Here is an 18,067-nt window from a genome sequence, read left to right as displayed (position 1 = left end):
GAAGTGTGAGGTCATACACTTTGGTAGGAAGAATAGAGGCATGGACTATTTTCTAAATGGGGAGAGAATTCAGAAATCTGGAGTGCAAAGGGACTTGGGAGTCCTAGTCCAGGATTCTCTTGAGGTTAACTTGCAGGTTGAGTCAGTAGTTAGGAAGGCAAATGCAATGTTGGCATTTATTTCAAGAGGACTAGAATATAAAGGCAGGGATGTGCTGCTGAGGCTTTATAAGGCTCTGGTCAGACCACATTTAGAATATTGTGAGCAATTTTGGGCCCCATATCTCAGGAAGGATGTGCTGGCCCTGGAGAGGGTCCAGAGGAGGTTCACGAGAATGATCCCAGGAATGAAAGGCTTAACATATGAGGAATGTTTGAGGACTCTGGGTCTATACTCGATGGAGTTTAGAAGGATGAGGGGGATCTGATTGAAACTTACAGAATACTGAAAGGCCTGGAGTGGACATGGGAAAGCTGTTTCCATTAGTAGGAGAGACTAGGACCCGAGGGCACAGCCTTAGAGTAAAGGGAAGACCTTTTAGAACAGAGATGAGGAGAAACTTCTTTAGCCAGAGAGTGGTGAATCTATGGAATTCATTGCCACAGAAGGCTAGTGGAGGCCAGGTCACTGAGTATATTTAAGACCGAGATAGATAGGTTCTTGATTGGTAAGGGGATCAAAGGTTACGGGGAGAAGGCGGGAGAATGGGGTTGAGAAACTTATCAGCCATGATTGAATGGCGGAGCAGACTCGATGGGCCGAATGGCCTAATTTCTGCTCCTATGTCTTACGGTCTTAATCAGCAGCCTGGACATGGAGTTGGCTGACAAATTGTGATGTTTAAAAGTGGGAAGCGAAACCCTGTTTAGACCCACACCACTATCATTTCCCAGTCAGCGTTTTCGTTTGAAAAGTTGGCCAACCAGTTGATTTTGTGCCAACCAGGCAATTTGCTTTCACTCTCTTGTGAAGAAGGGTCTGACGTTTTGTGAAGAGGCACAGTCAATGCTCCTGGTGTTCAACCTCCTTCAGGGTGAACCTCTCACAACCTCACCCTCCCACCTCCCTCTGGGAATAACACTTGGCATTCGGAAAGGTTTTATGCAGAGAAGAAAAAGAAGACTCGGAGAAGGGAAAAGTCGGTCATGCAGGGCAGAGAGCCCTAAATTAGGAAGTTGCTTTATTGACTCAGTTAACACTGCTAAGTTTCATATGGTTCAAACACCCCCCCTCTCTCCTAAACTTTTAAGATGGGCTGTTCCAAATAGATGTTGAAACAGTCCTTGTGACTCGGCGGGTTGAGCTAAGTGTTTGTGTGGGGAAAGGGTTGGAACTGGTAAAGACGGCTGATTTCTGACCAGAAGGTGCTTTAACTGCAGCTGAAGGGGAAGAGAGACACTGAGAACACTGCCGGAACCACAAGCAAGACAGCAGTGAGTGCATGAGAAATGTTACAGGGGGAGAGGAGATGGGAAAGGGTCACATTGTTGATGCAGTTGCAACAGTGAAATTGGATTTGTGTGTGTGTGTGTGTGTGTTAAATATCAGCTTTATTTTAGGCTTCAGCTGAGGACTGTTGGGATTTTCTCTTGCCTTTTACGATACAATCTGAACTCTTAGTCGAGACGGTCTCATTGTTACCAGCCTTCAATTATTCAGCCTCGCATTCTTTTCCCTCTCTCTCTCTCTCTCTCTGTCTATCTCTGTTGGAAATGAACTTGCACACATCGATTAAAGTTCTGATCCGGCACGGCTGTCTTCTTATCCATAAATTGTGCCCAGTACTCAGCAATATATTGAGATTCGGTCACCAATCACCCTTACAGAGACCCAGTGAGGTTTGTACTGGTTACTGAGACATTAGAATGAGAGGGCGGGACAGGTTGGTTTCATACCTCACGCCTGTACATGTTTTTGTTTTTGTGGGCCGGCACTGGCATTTATCCAGCTTAAACAATTCGTCCACTAGGTCTAGGGATGGTCATGGCTAAAGATTTCACAATTCCAAACCCACGACCACTACCATCTAGAAGGACAAGGGCAGCAGACACATGGGAACACCACCACCTGGAAGTTCCCCTCCAAACCCCTCACCATCCTGACTTGGAAATATATCGGCCGTTCCTTCACTGTCGCTGGGTCAAAATCCTGAAACTCCCTCCCTAACAGCACTGTGGGTGTACCTACACCACATGGACTGCAGCGGTTCAAGAAGGCAGCTCACCCACCACCTTCTCAAAGGGCAATTACGGATGGGCAATAAATGCTGGCCCCAGCCAGCGAAGCCCACGTCCTGTGAAAGAACGAAAAAGACATTGGCCTAGATTTTCAGCTTGGCGTGCCCACTGACAATTAATAGCGCTGTTAAGCCCATTAATTAATTACTTAATGAAAGTGAAATTTTCCCTGCCTGTCTGACTGTTCGGTTGGCGGGCAGGTGAATAGGCCAAGCGGCCTTTGCAATTTTTGCAAAACCTCCTCCACGGCAGGATGAGATTTCGAAAGTCGTTTTAAAAAAGATTTAACTCATTTTTAACATGTCTCCTTGACAGAGTCACATGAGGGGACATGTTTTCCTCACTTTTGAACTCTTTTTATTTTTAATGTTTAAAAATCTTCAGCTCCCCTGAGGCAGCTCTGTGCCTTCAGGGAGCTTTCACTGAGCGCACCCCTGTGCATGCGCACACTGCAGCGCTCACCCTCCTCCCATCCCCACCCTCGCCCCGGCAGCGCTGAGGTCATCAGCATGAAATCGCAGGCAGGGGCCCGATCGCGGGTGGTGGACCATCGCGCGGCTGCTCCTGTGTCCGCCCACCGTGCCTGCCCGATGAGGGGAAAATCCCCCCACCATTGTTAACATTTTGAAAAGCAGACCAGACTGGTTAAATATAATGAAGTACGAGTCCTGTACTCTGCTGAGTGTATTTCGAGTACGTCACTCCCGGCGTATCTGCAAATGATGTGCCCAGTTCCATTTATCTCTTCTCAGCTTAAAGAACATAGAGGAGAAAAGTTTTGCGATAGTTGAGCCTCAGTTGGTAACATTCTCGCCCGTGAGTCAGAAAGCCAATGGCTCAAGCTGTGCTCCAGAGGTTTGAGTGCATAATCTTCACTGACACTCCAGTGCAGTGCTGAGGGAGTGCTGTACTGTCAAAGGTGCCGTGTTTTAGATGAGATGTTAAATGGAGACCCTGTCTGCCCTTTCGGGTGGACGTAGAAGGTCCTATGGGGCTACTCACAGGATATATGGGGAGTTTTTCCAATGTCCTGCTCAATATGTGTAACTAAACTAACATCATTGAAACAAATTATCTGGTCAATATCACATCTTGTTTGTGGGATCTTGCTGTGTAGAACTGGGCTACAGCTTTTCTTACAACAGTAATTACATTTCAAAAGTACTTCATTGGCTGTAGTGGTTTGGGGCTCCCTGAGGTTCTATTAATGAAATTGAAAAGGGCGGGAAAGTATAAATTCTTAGTGATTTTTGTTAATGTCGACCCTGGATTTCAAAAGACCCATAGTTATGAGGCAAAGGGAACATTGTGGTAGCAATGGAATAAAATGATGGCTTTAATGTAAATTGTGGAAGTTGATGCAATAAATGTCGATGTTGACACTATGGCAAGGCGAAGGAAGAGAAAGTCAAATAGTATATTTGGAAACCCGATCCTTGTAAGTTTATGCCACTGCCCAATTTTTTTTTAGTCTATTCTTGGGTTAAGGGTATCAATGGCAAGGCTGGCATTTATTGCCCATCCCTAGTTGACTGCCACTTTTTCCCTAACCGTTTCGGTCCGTGTGGTGAAGGTGTTCCCACATAGTCTCGTTGTTTTTCAGATGCTCCACTCCGATTGTTGGCACGTGCTTGTTTCTTTGACTGTCGCCTGTTTTGCAGCTTCCGTGACCTCAGACATTTCCTGTTACAATGATGATGGGCAGCCTGTTGATTGGTAAGTTGGGGCATTTGTTATCTACATCTGTAACTTGTTTACCTAAAGACCGAGCTGTAGACGTCAGGAAAATATTAGAAGTGACCAGGGGTAGGCCATTGTAAGATTTAATCAGGGGCAGCACATTATTCAGCAGAGCTGAGGAGTCCTAAGCAGTTAAGTTTAAAGGTTTAAAGTGCTTTATTGAGAAGTGGTAGTTTGAATATAAACACATAATCAGAATAGATATAGTAAACATATGGCCCGTGATAGGTGAAAAGGTCCATATGGACCGAACAGCCTGGTCTTTGCTGCCTGGGGTAATCATCTCTTCCACACCTTTAGGGTGATCAGAGTGGTAAGCTAAAGCTAGCAACCTTAAAGAGTCTCCTCACTTGATCCATGCTTTTTCCCTCTTGGTTGTCCATTTATAAGTTTTATTTTTAGGGCTTGGTAAGCACCCTTGCCAATCACTTGTTGAATTATGTCTTCCCATCCAATTGTCCAAATTACCCCAATGGATGGGTACAGTTACGACCGGTCCGCTGGCGAGGTCCCCCAATTTGTTATGTTCCCAAACGGGACCCCAATTTTGTTATGTTCCCGGGTGAGGAAGAATAAGTTGGCTCCCCCTCTTTATTCAACCTCCTCAGTTGGTCGCAATTAGGTTAATTTAAAAGGGATCCCTTCCCCCTGTGGATACCTTTTCCCAGTCCAGATGTAGTTATTTTTTATAACGGGCCAATTTAACCAGGCTCCCTTGAGCCAAAAAAAGAATAAGTTTATTAGTTATTAAAAACCCGAGAAAAATAATAAAATGCAACATACACGCAGATCAGAAATGAAAAGTTAAGAGTCAGGTAAAGATTTTAAAAACATACAAATCAGTCTTTGGCTTGTCCGTGAGGCATAGGTGATGGTACGTTGTGGCTGTTAAGTTGGGTGATTCTTGTAGAGCTGACTTTGGCAGTTTCGCAGTTGGTTCGGAGAAATTGGTTCTGCAGGATAGCTGAAGAGGTTGTCCTATGTCCTTTTTGAATGCGGCTTCAGCTGAGCCCTGCCTCCAGCAATAGAGAGAGATAGAGAAACTTCCCCTGCAACTGCAGGGGTGACTAGATGGTCGTCTTGGTCACTCTCACAGCGCACCAGCACACACTGTACTGCTCTGCAACTAGCTTTTTAATCCATTTTTCCTGTGCATTCCATGAGTGGGAATAGTCATCTTGCATCCACCTCAGAACTATTTACACTTTCTGAGACATGAATCAACAGGAGATGGATTTTTGGGTGACTGCTGAGATGTGCAAATCAGTCTTTTGTCTCTGCAACCACAGGAGATTAAAGTTCAGTCTTTTGCATTTTTCCTATCTCCCTTTCAAGTGTCTCTGCTTGAAGAAGGTCAGGACACCTTTTCAGGTGCAACATCCATTTTCTCTCAGGACAGGTCTGTCAGTATAATCCACACAGGAGTTTTCCAGAAAGTGGTCACTTTACTTGATCAGCTGCCTTTTGATCAGTGTCCTTGCTTGTATTTCTTTAAAAACACACACGTCTTCCTTAAAAAGTTCAATATGCCTGTAAGTGTCTTTATGATAAGCAAGCATGAGGCTGTACCTTATCATAAGACATAGGAGCAGAAATTAGGCCAATTGGCCCATCGAGTCTGCTCCGCCATTCAATCATGGCTGATAAGTTTCTCAACCCCATTCTCCCGCCTTCTCCCCGTAACCTTTGATCCCCTTACCAATCAAGAACCTATCTATCTCGGTCTTAAATACACTCAATGACCTGGCCTCCACGGCCTTCTGTGGCAATGAATTCCATAGGTTCACCACTCTCTGGCTAAAGAAGTTTCTCCTCATCTCTGTTCTAAAAGGTCTTCTCTTTACTCTGAGGCTGTGCCCTCGGGTCCTAGTCTCTTCTACTAATGGAAACATCTTCCCCTCGTCCGCTCTATCCAGGCCTGGATATCACACCCAGACCTGTGCGTAGAGATTTGTCTCTGGCTGGCTGACCTAGATACCTATACAAAACACAATCTACCTTAACAAGTCCAGAGCCTGTGCTTATCTATAGAAGGTGGTTGAAGAATTTCCTTAAAGTGAGAGAGAGGGGAAAAAAAATCCTGTTTCTAAAAATCCACCACTCCAGCCTTTCTTCAAAAACTACCGTCTTTAATAAATCTATAATATTCTCAGAGCTACCAATTCTTGCTTCATCCAGCCCCTCGAGCCTCTTCTACCACTCAGTTAGATCTTGGCTGATCTTAACTCCATCTACCAGCCTTGGTTCCATAGCCTTTAATGCCAGAAACATAACAGATCCTTCTTTGCCCATTATAGCAGGAAGAGCTGTTTGATTCGATGAGAACAAAGGGAGAAAACTGAACACATTTTGGTGTTTACAGCATTGCTTTTCAAACTAAAGGAAAAATTTGCCAATTTGTCTTGTGCACTGGCATATTCTATAACCCTCCCAGTCAATTACTCTTGACCGAAGCAGTCATTTTCCAGTCTTTGATGTTTATTGATCTTCAGGGTTATTATTGCTATATATTCATAATGTAAAATAGATATTTGTTACAATGATAGTGCTGCTTCTTCAGAAGGACAAAGGTCCCGGAAAAGTGTGGGGTCCCTCAGAGCATGTGTATTTGCTGGGGGGGATTCCCAGGAAGGGGCCTGTATGACAGAGGTGCCCTGGGACAATGTGTATAATTACGGGGTGGGGCGGGGGGAGGAAGCACCAGGAAGGGGTGTGGATTGCAGGGTGTCCTTGTGGATGTAATGACAGGGGTTCCATGGAGTGGGTATGTAATTATGGGGAGGTCCCCAGGAGTGTGTACGTGTCTGTGTGCGTGCTGAGGGAGCCTTGGTTTAACATCTCATTGAAAATATGGAACCTCCAAAAGTACAGCACGGGGATATCAGCATAGATTTTGGTGCTGCAATCTCTGGAGTGGGAATTGAACTGAGTACCTTGGTGAGTCAGATGAGAGAGTGCTACCCATAGCCACAGCTGACACCATAAGAAGATTGAATGTCATGATCAGTGATTAATTCTTGTGACTGCCAATTTGATAGAGGGTGAACTAGCTGGACTGTGGTCTATTTTTCAAATAGCAACTAATATCTTCCCCTAAATTTGCTTCTGAACTACCCACAATTTCTCTCCCTTCCTAAATCTCACGAGGTTTCGGCAGAATCAATACCATATTCACACATCTGACCGTTTAACCCAGTAACTGACAAAATCTTGTTTCATTATTGTTAATGTCTTGTCAATTACATTGTTAAGGTTAAGAGAAACAGGTGATGGATGTGACTGGTCTTTGAGCACATATAAATAGGGGACAGCTGAGACACTGGCCTGAGGTGGGAGGAGAGGTGGGAGGCTGAACAAGACATTAACTCTCTCAATAAAAAAAGCTTTGTGCCTTGGTTTCCACTTCACCAACCAGCTTGGGATCCTGTTAACAACTATTTGGAGAAATGTTTTCTATTGGTCCACAAAGAATATATATTTTTTAAAGCAAAGGTCTTATTAGAAACTCAAGTAAACACCACCAGGGAAATTGTTAGGAACCATACTGTCCTAGCGATATTGCGTAATGTTTCAGATCTACTGATAACTTTACTAAATTAATTTTATATCCCATCAAAGTGTGAGTTTGTTAATATTTGAAGGTGGTCATTTTGATTCTGATATTGTAAAATGGGTGGCAGTGACTTGGTGATGCTTTTTACATCTCTTGGAATTATTGTTTTGACTGCAGTCAATTGGCAGAGGCTTTAAATGCCCTGTTGCCTCTTTAACACTTGGTTTACACTATTGCACAATCAAAATGAAGTCCAAAAGCTTTCATTTCTGGGGCTGTGGATTGGTATTGATTGCTGATGAGTCAGGTACAGCACAGACTGATCCCGACCTCGGGGAAGCTGCTCTTCAGTCCTGGTACCAGTGTGTTCCTGTTCCCCACAGCGGGCATAGATTTTCTCTTATGCAGAATGTAACTAGTGTTGCAATCAGTATATTTTCCATTTTGGAGGAAAGCAGACTGGTGAAACCTTTCCCCCTCCTGAATAAGATTGGTGATTTTTTAAAAAATCCATTCATGGGATGTGGGCATCACTGGCTAGGCCAGCATTTGTTGCCCATCCCTAATTGCCCTTGAGAAGGTGGTGGTGAGCTATCTTCCTGAACTGCTGCAGTCCCTGTGGTGTAAGGTGCACCCACAGTGCAGTTAGGGAGGGAATTCCAGGATTTTGACCCAGCGACAATGAAGGAACGGCGATATATTTCCAAGTCAGGATGGTGAGTGGCTTGGAGGGGAACTTGCAGGTGGTGGTGTTCCCATGTGTCTGTTGCCCTTGTCCTTCTAGATGGTAGTGGTCATGGGTTTGGAAGGTGCTGTCTAAGCAGCCTTGGTGAGTTCCTGCAGTGCATCTTGTAGATGGTACATACACTGCTGCCACTGTGCGTCAGTGGTGGAGGGGATGAATGTTTAAGGTGGTGGATGAAATGGGCTGCTTTGTCCCAGATGATGTCGAGCTTCTTGTCTCTGAGTGAGGCGGGATATTGTGTTGTGGCCCCCTACTCACCAGGAGTGGTGGATTGATGCTGCCCAAGACCAGATTATGGGGCAGTGTTCTCTTTTCACACACACACACACACACACACACACACACACTGGCTTGGCTGTTAACTTTTGTCTCCTTCCAACCCCATACCCTCAACCCCTCTGCTTTCAGGTTCATTATTTACAAGTTACCCAAGATTGTCAGTGGATCTGGTTTAAAGTACATGTACATGGACCCCTCAAAGAGTGGCTGGGTGGCTGGAAAATATCCAATAAATGACACCAAAGGGGCTGTGGGATGTACTCTGCAGCAGCTGTACAAAGGAGCTAAACCTCAGGTAATTGGAAGTGTTGTTTGTGTCACTAAAGCTGTAAGTGTTGAGGCAGTTTGGTCAGAAAAGCACCACCTAGCTACCCCTCGCGTTCGGTATCAGACTATGGGGTGAATGTTAACCAGTAGAGTGAACTGAAATCTAATCATCCTCGCCTTGGATTTGAGAAAGAAAATGTTTGCATTTACATAGCGACTTTCGCAACCTGAAGCTATCTCCGAGCACTTTAGAGCCAATGAAGTACATTTGGAATGTAGTCACAGCTGTAATGTAGGAAACACAAGTTAATTTTCACACAGCAAGCTCTTATAAACAGCAATATGATAACGACCAGATCACCTGTTTTTTGTGATGTTGGCTGAGTGATAAACATTGGCCAGGACACCAGGGAGAACCCCACCCCCCCCCCCCTCCCCCACCTCCTCTTCTTCACAGTGGCCGCCATTGGATTTTTTTCAGGTCCACCCCATAGCGATTGACTGAAATCTACAATAATATGTTGAAATGCCCGCCCTCTCCCTGCTCCCAACGGCAGTGCTGAGCCTTTCTCTGAGCGTGTTTCATGCTGGCTGTCCGTTAATTGGCCAGCCAGCGTAAGATCGCGTTCCCTGCACGATCTCGGCCGGGAATGCGTTTTACCTCTGCTTCGGGCACACCCAGAGGGTAAAATTCAGGCCATGTAGTGTAATGTTTCCTATGGCCGTCCCATAATTATTCAACTCCCCCCACCGCCCACCCCACCCCAAACATCCTCTCCCCTCACATCCAAATTCTACATGTGCGGCTAACCAAAATAAAATTTGGGGGTTAATGAGGAAGGAGCAGGGGGGAAGCAAAACAAGTTGATTATGTTTTTCAAAGAGTCGGCACCCTTATGATGGGCCAAGTGGCCTCTTTCTGTGCTGAGTCGGCACCCTTATGATGGGCCAAGTGGCCTCTTTCTGTGCTGTATCATTCTATGATTTGGTAATTCTACAGTAGCTGAAGTCGGCATAGGGAGCGGAGCTGGGTAGTTCTTGTCCCAGGCGGGCTATGGGATCCATTTTAAGGGAGCCAAAGCCTTGGGGGCTGGTTTGTTCAATTGAACCACCAAGTCTTCAGCTTCATGGATTGGTCTGAGTGCCTGAGGTCCTAACACCAGTGGTGGGGCAGTGAGCTGTTTGACAGTGACCCCCATGCTCTGTAATACTCATGTGGGTTGGTAAATATCCAAACTGCAGTGAAAATCTGTGAACAGCTACAATTTACACCGATATCTCAGCCAATGATTGAACAGCTCACTGAATGGGTCATGGTTTTAACCATCAAAAAGTTACTGGCAAAATTATTTTCTTTCCCCATCACCTCCTGGAACTCGTGGCTAATCTGTATCTTAACCCCATGCACCTGCTTTAGTGCCCTGTCCCTTTAATGCGCTTGCTTACTAAAAAATAAATCAATCTCAATTTTGAAATCTTCAATTGACCTGCCGATTTTAACAATTTTTGGGGGTCAGCGAGTTCCAAATTTCCACCTCCCTTGGCGTGAAGAAGTGCTTCCTGACATCACCCCTGAATGGCCTGGCTCGAATTTTAAGGTTATACCTTGTTGTTCTGCGCTTGGTCACCAGAAGAAATAGTTCCTTTCTATCGACCGTATCGAACCCTTTAATCATCTTAAACACCCCAATTACTTCACCTTTTAATCTGCTATACCTGTGGGAATACAAACTTAGTCTATGCAACCTGGGCCTCCTTGTCTAACCCTGTTAGCCCTGGTGTTGCTGGGTTTGGACAGACTGGCTTGGAATTGGGAGCTGCGGCAACAATGTTCTCTCTTCAGGATATGGAGCTAGAGAGGATGATTTTGTTCAGGCAGTGTGTAGCTGAGTTGGGCAGGGAATACTCTCCGATTGTGTCATTTGTTTGTGCTGAAGAAAACAAGTTGATGTGGGATTTCCAGAGTTAGAAGCAGTCAGAAGGATTTCTGCATTCATTCTCTATTTTGTTCTTCCAGAGTGACAATGTGGCCTATGTGCTGTACAATGATCAAAGTGGCAACATCTCTAGTAATCGTGATGGACATACTAAAGGTGATGGTTAATGACTGTGCTGTGATGTTTCTTCTCATGCTTCAGGCCATAGGCCTCTCCACAAGAATTTTGGACAACGTAGTCCACCAAGCTACTTTAAAATGGGCCTGGTGACAGGGCTATATTCTCCCACCTTCCGGTTGCTCTGTTTCTCTGTGTTGCTACATATCTGCTTGAAGGGTCCATTAGGTTTTTTTCATGGATTTTTCTAAAAGGTGTTTCCCCCAGTGTGTTCTAGGTCGGCTCACTTACCTCCCTGTCAGAAGTTCCAGGACCCACTCTGGAGACTTGAGTACGTAATCTGACACTCCAGTGCTAGTACTGAGGGAGTGCTGCATTGTTGGAGGGTCAGTACTGAGGGAGCGCTGCATTGTTGGAGGGTCAGCACTGAGGGTGTGCTGCATTGTTGGAGGGTCAGTACTGAGGGTGTGCTGCATTGTTGGAGGGTCAGTACTGAGGGAGTGCTGCATTGTTGGAGGGTCAGTGCTGAGGGAGCGCTGCATTGTTGGAGTGTCAGTACTGAGGGAGTGCTACATTGTTGGAGGGTCAGTACTCAGGGTGTGCTGCACTGTTGGAGTTCCAGTACTCAGGGTGTGCTGCATTGTTGGAGGGTCAGTACTGAGGGAGTGCTGCACTGTCAGGGTCAGTACTGAGGGAGTGCTGCATTGTTGGAGGGTCAGTACTGAGGGAGTGCTGCATTGTTGGAGGGTCAATACTGAGGGAGTGCTGCACTATCAGGGTCAGTACTGAGGGAGTGCTGCATTGCTGGAGGGTCAGTACTGAGGGAGTGCTGCATTGCTGGAGGGTCAGTCCTGAGGGTGTGCTGCATTGTTGGAGGGTCAGTACTGAGGGAGTGCTGCATTGCTGGAGGGTCAGTCCTGAGGGTGTGCTGCATTGCTGGAGGGTCAGTACTGAGGGAGCGCTGCATTGTCAGGGTCAGTGCTGAGGGAGTGCTGCATTGTCAGGGTCAGTACTGAGGGAGTGCTGCATTGCTGGAGGGTCAGTCCTGAGGGTGTGCTGCATTGCTGGAGGGTCAGTACTGAGGGAGTGCTGCATTGTTGGAGGGTCAGTACTGAGGGTGTGCTGCATTGTTGGAGGGTCAGTACTGAGGGAGTGCTGCATTGTCAGGGTCAGTACTGAGGGAGCGCTGCGTTGTTGGAGGTGCTGTCTTTTGGACGAGACACTAAACCGAGACAGAATCTGCCCTCTGGTGGTCTTAAAATGTCTTGCGGTAATATTTTGAAAACGAGCCCGCGAGTCCTCCCCGGTGTTCTGGTCAATATTTATCCCTCGATCAACATCACGAAAACAGTATATCTGGTAATTATCTGAGCCAGACTGTTTACAACTGTGACTTTCTACCTGACCCTGGGCTGAACTTCCTAACCCTCTATCATTGCCATAACCAAGACCGCATACTTACAGCTCTGTAATATCGCTTCCCTCTACTCCGCTTTAGCCCATCTACTCTGAAACTTACATCCCTTCTTCTGATACCTTCAGACTTGACTACTCCATACTCTTCTAGCTGGACTCCAAACTGGAGCTCACCCAAAACTCTGCCGCCATTACCCTCGTAACAAGTTCCATTCATCCATCCTGCACTCACTGACCTACATTGGCTTTCAATCCAATAACGACTCAAATTTAAAATCCTCATTTTTGTGTTCAAATTCCTCCTCTCTATCTCTCAAACTTCCTCCAGCTCTACAATCCTCCAAGAACTTGACATTCTTTCAACCTTGACCTCTTAGGCCTCTCCCTGATTTTTCTGTTCCTCCATTGGCCATCCTGCCTAGGCCCCAAACTCTGGAACTGTCTCTCTAAATCGCCCTGCCTCTCTCCTCTCCTTTTAAGACTCTTCTCAAAACCGACCCCTGACCAAGCTTTTCGTCTCCGTCCTAAATATCTCCTCATTGTTACAGTACAGAAGGAGGCCATTTGGCCCATCATGTCTGCACCTGCTCCCTGAATGAACAACTCACCTAGAACCACTGCCCCCAGCCTTCTCCCTGTAACCCTGCACATTCTTCCTTTTCCAGTAACAGTTGAATTCCCTTTTGAATGCTCCAATTGACCCTGCCTCCACCACACTGTCAGGCAGTGCATTCCAGACCCTAATCCCTCGCTGCGTGAAAATGTTTTTCCTCATATCGCTTTTGCTTCTTTTACCAATCACTTTAAATCTGTGCCCTCTCGTTCTCGATCCTTTCACAAGCAGGAACAGTTTCTTCCCAACCTACTCTGTCCAGACCCCCTCATGATTTTGAATACCTCTACAAAGCTCCTCTCAGCCTTCTCTTCTCCAATGCAAACAATCCCAACTTCTCCAATCTATCGTCATAACTGAAGTCTCTCATCCCTGGAACCATTCTCATGAAACTTTCCTGCCCTCTCTCCAATACCTTCCTATCCTTCCTCACATGTGGCGTCCAGAACTGGATACAACACTCTAGCTGAGGCCAAACTAATGTTTTATACAAGTTCAACATGACCTCCTTGCTCTTGTACTCTGTGCCCCTATGAATAAAACCGAGGATACTACATGCATTAACTGCTCTCTCAACCCGTCCTGCCATATTCTGCTGCTCAGTGTCAAATTTTGTTTGCTGATGCTCCTCTGCCACACCTTGGGACATTTTACTACGCTAATGGCGCGCTATAAATACAAATTGTTGTTGTATTCCACATGTGGCTGATTATACCTTTTCATTGTCCCATTGAATCTGAAATTCAAACCAATGACTGACCAGATGTGAAGTCTTTGTCTTGTCTCTGCCATTGAGTTAGAGTGTCTCAGTTGTTCACAATGCGTGAGTTGGAATATGTACGGGTGCTGGAAGTGTTCACAGTGTTCCTTTTCTTCCTAAATGCAGGCGTTGTACTTTTGGATCAGAAACAAGGCTTCTGGTTGGTTCACAGCACTCCACACTTCCCACCCAGCACTGACCAAAAATACCGGTGGCCAAAGAGTGGACAGAAAAATGGACAATCGTTCCTCTGCGTTACCTACCAGTTCTCCCAGTTCAAGGATATTGGTGAGCGGATTACTCGCCAAATGTTGCTGTGCTTTTCTTGAAGATAGTGCAAAGTTCCTCAGTTGGTGAATGTGCTGGCCGGAAGGGCCCCAGTCTGGTTCCCTGACCTGTGAGTTAGCTGATCTTAGTCAGGATGGTAACGCACTGGAAACGAATCTCCAAACTCCTGGGCTAGGGAGGCGGGGTGTGGTGGAGGGGGGTGCGGTATGAAAAAATACCAGCCTGGATTCATACTCTTAATCAATATTCATTGGCTGGGTGCAGGTTAGCCCCAGAGGTCTTGGATCAGCTGATCTTACGACCCCATGTGGTGACTTTGCCTGCTGATGCTCTGTACCAAGGCTGATTGCTGTATACCCAGAGAGCGGTGAGAACGTGGAACTCGCTACCACGGGAAAGTGGTTGAGGTGAACAGTGTAGATGTATTTAAGGGGGAAGCTGGATAAACACATGAGGGAGAAAGGAATAGAAGGATACGCTGATGGGGTGGGGATGAAGTGGGGTGGGAGGAGGTTCACATGGAGCAGGGAGCTGTTGGGCCGAATGGGCAGTTTCTGTGCTGTAGGCTCTACGGAAGCTGCGTGACATCTGAGAAACTCCAGCCTTCAGGAGAAGAAAAAAAAAATCAACACCACAACCCGACTCCACCCAAAAAAAAAAACGCCTCCTGCTCTCTGGCCTTTAATTTGTCTTTGTTTTTTTTCAATCATTGAAGGGTTGCATTGTTGGGAAAGTTTCCTGGAAACTCTAACCCCCACGATGTTGTCTTTCGCAGGTACGCAGTTGTTGTACAACAACCCTCACGTCTATGATCATTCAGTGCCACCCCCTTTTGACAAAGACCTTGTGAACCTCACAAAGGCAGCGACTGGTGAGCTACTGGAGACCCCCCCCTGGCGGAGAGAGGTCATCCTAACGTCAGCAGCAGGAAAACACTTCACCAGTTTTGCAAAATACAGTAAATTTGGAGATGGTAATAACTTTCTCCATTGACTCTGCGGCTCTCTTCTCACCCTCTCTGTCTGATTCCTGAATCTGCTCTCTCCAAATTAACCTCGGGCATTTTCCCCCTGCTTATTTCAAGGCCGCCTATTTAAACCTGTCCCATCCAACTGGAAGTGGGTTCGACAGTAACTTTCATAAGGTCATTGGATGTATATTTGAAAATAAAATTTGCAGGGCTGTGGGGAGCAATGGAGTGAGGCTAATAGGATAATTCCTTCAAAAGAGCCAGTACAGCCATGTTGGGTGTGAAAGTTCCTATTGAATCTGCTTCCACTGCCCTTACCCCCCTGCCAGTTAAATCTGTGTTCCCTGCTTACCTATCCTCCAGCCAATGGAAACAGTTTCTCTCTATCCACTCTATCAGCAACTCTTATAACTTTGAGCATCCCTCTTAAATGTTCCTTTAACCTTCTGTGCTCTTAGGGAGAACAATCACAGCTTCTTCACATAACCTAATGTAGGTGGGGAATATTTCAGCGGTTTTGACACTTTAGCTATTGTAATTCCAATCTTCTCTTTAGGCTTCTAACGCTAATTCTAATCCTTAGGGGACTGAAGGAAACCTTGCATGGAATTACATAGAATGTAAAGCACAGAAACAGGCCATTCAGCCCATCAGATCCATGCCAGTATTTATGTTCCACATGAGCCTCCTCCCAACCTTACTTCATCTCACCCTATCACCATATCCTTCTGTTCTTTTCTCCCTCACGTGTTTATCCAGCTTCCCCTTAAATGTATCTATACGGTTCACCTCAACCACTCCCTGTGGTAGCGAGTTCCGCATTCTTACCACTCTCTCTGCTAATGATGTTTCTCCTGAATCCCCAACTGGATTTAATGGTGACTGTTGTATATTGATGCTCTGAATGAAGAGGTAGCGATCCTATTGACCACTGCTTCATTAACAAGCTCTTACGTTGCAGATTTATACTCTGGCTGGGTGGCGGAGTTCTTTAAGAGTGACCTGTTGGTTGAGACATGGCAGAACGCTGCGCACACTCTCCCGTCCAACTGTAGCATGAGCTACGCGGTGTACAATGTGAAGACGATTACATTCTCCACAGACATCAGCTTCAGCGACCACGTGGATCACTCAAAATGGTGTGTGACAAGGCCAGGTGAAGACGTTAAGTGGACTTGCATCGGTGATATCAACCGAGATGAGGCGCAGGAACACAGAGGAGGTGGAACTGTTTGCACTGATGATCCAGTGGTCTGGCGTTCTTTCTCGAGTCTGGTTTCATCCTTCCAGTCCTGCCGGTGTTGCTGCAGTGAGAAGGGAAGAACCTGAGCTGAGGCTCAGATGGTACTTTCAGGGTAAATGTACAGCGATTAGCTTTCCCTTTGCTTTTGTGAAGCAGGGTTTAAGAGCCGCGTTTTAGATTTTGTTTGTATGTTAGTACCAGGAAAGCATTTTGAAAACCGACGCTATGCCGGAATCCCAGCCAGGCAACTCCAAATCATATCCAGGCTTTGCCAAGGTTGGCCTCAAACAGACAGTAATCTGGAAATTTTCTTTCCGATCTGTCTTTCGGATGAGAATTCAAACTGAGGCCAAATCGGCCCTCGTGCCACCTGGCCCCATGACCGCTAACCTGAAGAAGAGCAGGGGAGTGTCCTGGTCAGTATGTATCCCCTTAATCAACATCACTAAAACAGATGATATAATTGTTGCTGTTTCCTGGAGCTTGCTGTGTCCAAATTGGCTACTGAGTTTCCTACATTACAACAGCTTCAAAAGTGCTTCATTGGCTGTAAAGCGCTTTCAGACGCCTTAAGGTTATGGAAGGCGCTATAGAAATGCACCACCTGACCCCCAGTTAGTTTTCCCTGGCTCCTTTCCCTAATATGGGGCTTTCAGCTGAAAAGCGAACGCGGTGTTGAAAGGATTGCACAGTTTCATGTCAGTGAAGGGAGTTGCTGCTTCCAGGCAACATGCCTGCTGCCTATTGAGCTTCGAACCAATGCTGATCTTGCACCAAATTGTATCTTCCTGCGGTAAAGATACGACACGGGTAAGTCCCCGTACCCCACCACCCTCACCCCTGCACACGTACAGATCTATAAACATGAAAGCTCTGCGCTGTAAATCTTTTGAGTCAATCAGCCGCAGGTAGTGAGGAGCCTCACTCTTGCTGTTGGTCCTTGCTTTGCAGTGTGGCTGAGATTAATGGTGGTTTCCAGCTGCAGTGTAATGCTGATCCAGGTCACTGCTTTGGATATTCCTGACCGTATGCAGCCCACAAGCGCATTGTTTAAATTGTAGCACTGAATGTCCTTTTCTGAATCCTCAGTAAATTGTAACCTGGCAGCATTGTGTAACGCAATAAATCCTGTTTCAAACCTCTCATTTGATCTGATGTGTTGTTTCTGGTCTGGTTTTACTTTGGTAATTTAGTTTATAGAAAGTTATACAAAGCGTCAATCCATAACGCATGGAAATGGGGCATCTAGAAAATCATAGAATCAGGCTGCACAGAAGGAGGCTATTTGGCCCATCATGCTGATTCTTTGATAGGGCCACCCAGTTAGCCCCACAATCCGCTTGCTGTTTCCCCACAGCCTTGCATTTTTTCCCCATTTCAAGTGTATGTTCATTTCACTTTTAGAAAGTTGTTATTTCATTTGCTTCCACCACTCTGTCAGGCAGTGCAGTCCCGATCACCTGAGTTTAAAAAAACTTTCACATCTCCACCCTTTATCTTTTGCCAATTATCTTATGTCTGTGTCCACTGGTTACTGGCCCTTCCACCAGCTTCTCCTTAATTATTCTATCTAAACCTTTGATCATTTTAAACGTCTTTATTAAATCTCTTAACCTTAAGATAAAGGCGAATGCTGGAAATCTGAAACAACGACAAAAAGTGCTGGAAGAACTCAGCAGGCCAGACAGCAACTGTGGAGAGAAAGACAGAGTTAAGGTTTCAAGTCCGTATCACTCTTCCTCTTCTTAACCTTCTCTGCTCAAAGAAAATAATCCCAGTGTCTCGAGTCTCTCCACAGAACTGAAGTGTTTCATTGCTGGTAAAATTCCAGCATTTGGACTACATTCTACATCAAGAAGCAGCAAGGAGCTGTGCAGAATAAAGTTCACAGTTCACTAGGAA

General features: G+C 45.9%; 1 protein-coding gene across 1 annotated transcript; it reads left to right on the top strand.

Moving 5' to 3' along the window:
• The first annotated feature begins 1,300 nt into the window (after positions 1-1,300).
• On the top strand, positions 1,301-17,320 carry LOC144668891 (deoxyribonuclease-2-alpha-like). The gene is made up of 7 exons (XM_078531349.1): positions 1,301-1,433; positions 3,841-3,953; positions 8,684-8,849; positions 10,839-10,914; positions 13,791-13,952; positions 14,728-14,925; positions 15,884-17,320. Exons 2-7 carry the CDS (start codon positions 3,841-3,843, stop codon positions 16,249-16,251), a joined length of 1,083 nt encoding a protein of 360 aa, XP_078387475.1. The 5' UTR covers positions 1,301-1,433; the 3' UTR covers positions 16,252-17,320.
• The last annotated feature ends 747 nt before the right edge of the window (positions 17,321-18,067 follow it).

This window comes from Cetorhinus maximus, chromosome 28 (assembly GCF_964194155.1).
Source record: "Cetorhinus maximus chromosome 28, sCetMax3.hap1.1, whole genome shotgun sequence".
Taxonomy (NCBI): Eukaryota; Metazoa; Chordata; class Chondrichthyes; order Lamniformes; family Cetorhinidae; genus Cetorhinus; species Cetorhinus maximus.
Note: the sequence above shows the minus strand (reverse complement) of the source record. Positions and strands in the feature narration are given on the sequence as shown.

Excerpts from the sequence above, each read along its gene's own strand:
- LOC144668891 (XM_078531349.1), top strand. The coding sequence starts at position 3,841 with ATGCTCCACTCCGATTGTTGGCACGTGCTTGTTTCTTTGACTGTCGCC. Across the intron at positions 3,954-8,683 it reads GATGGGCAGCCTGTTGATTG|GTTCATTATTTACAAGTTAC; the intron begins GTAAGTTGGGGC and ends CTCTGCTTTCAG. Across the intron at positions 8,850-10,838 it reads ACAAAGGAGCTAAACCTCAG|AGTGACAATGTGGCCTATGT; the intron begins GTAATTGGAAGT and ends TTGTTCTTCCAG.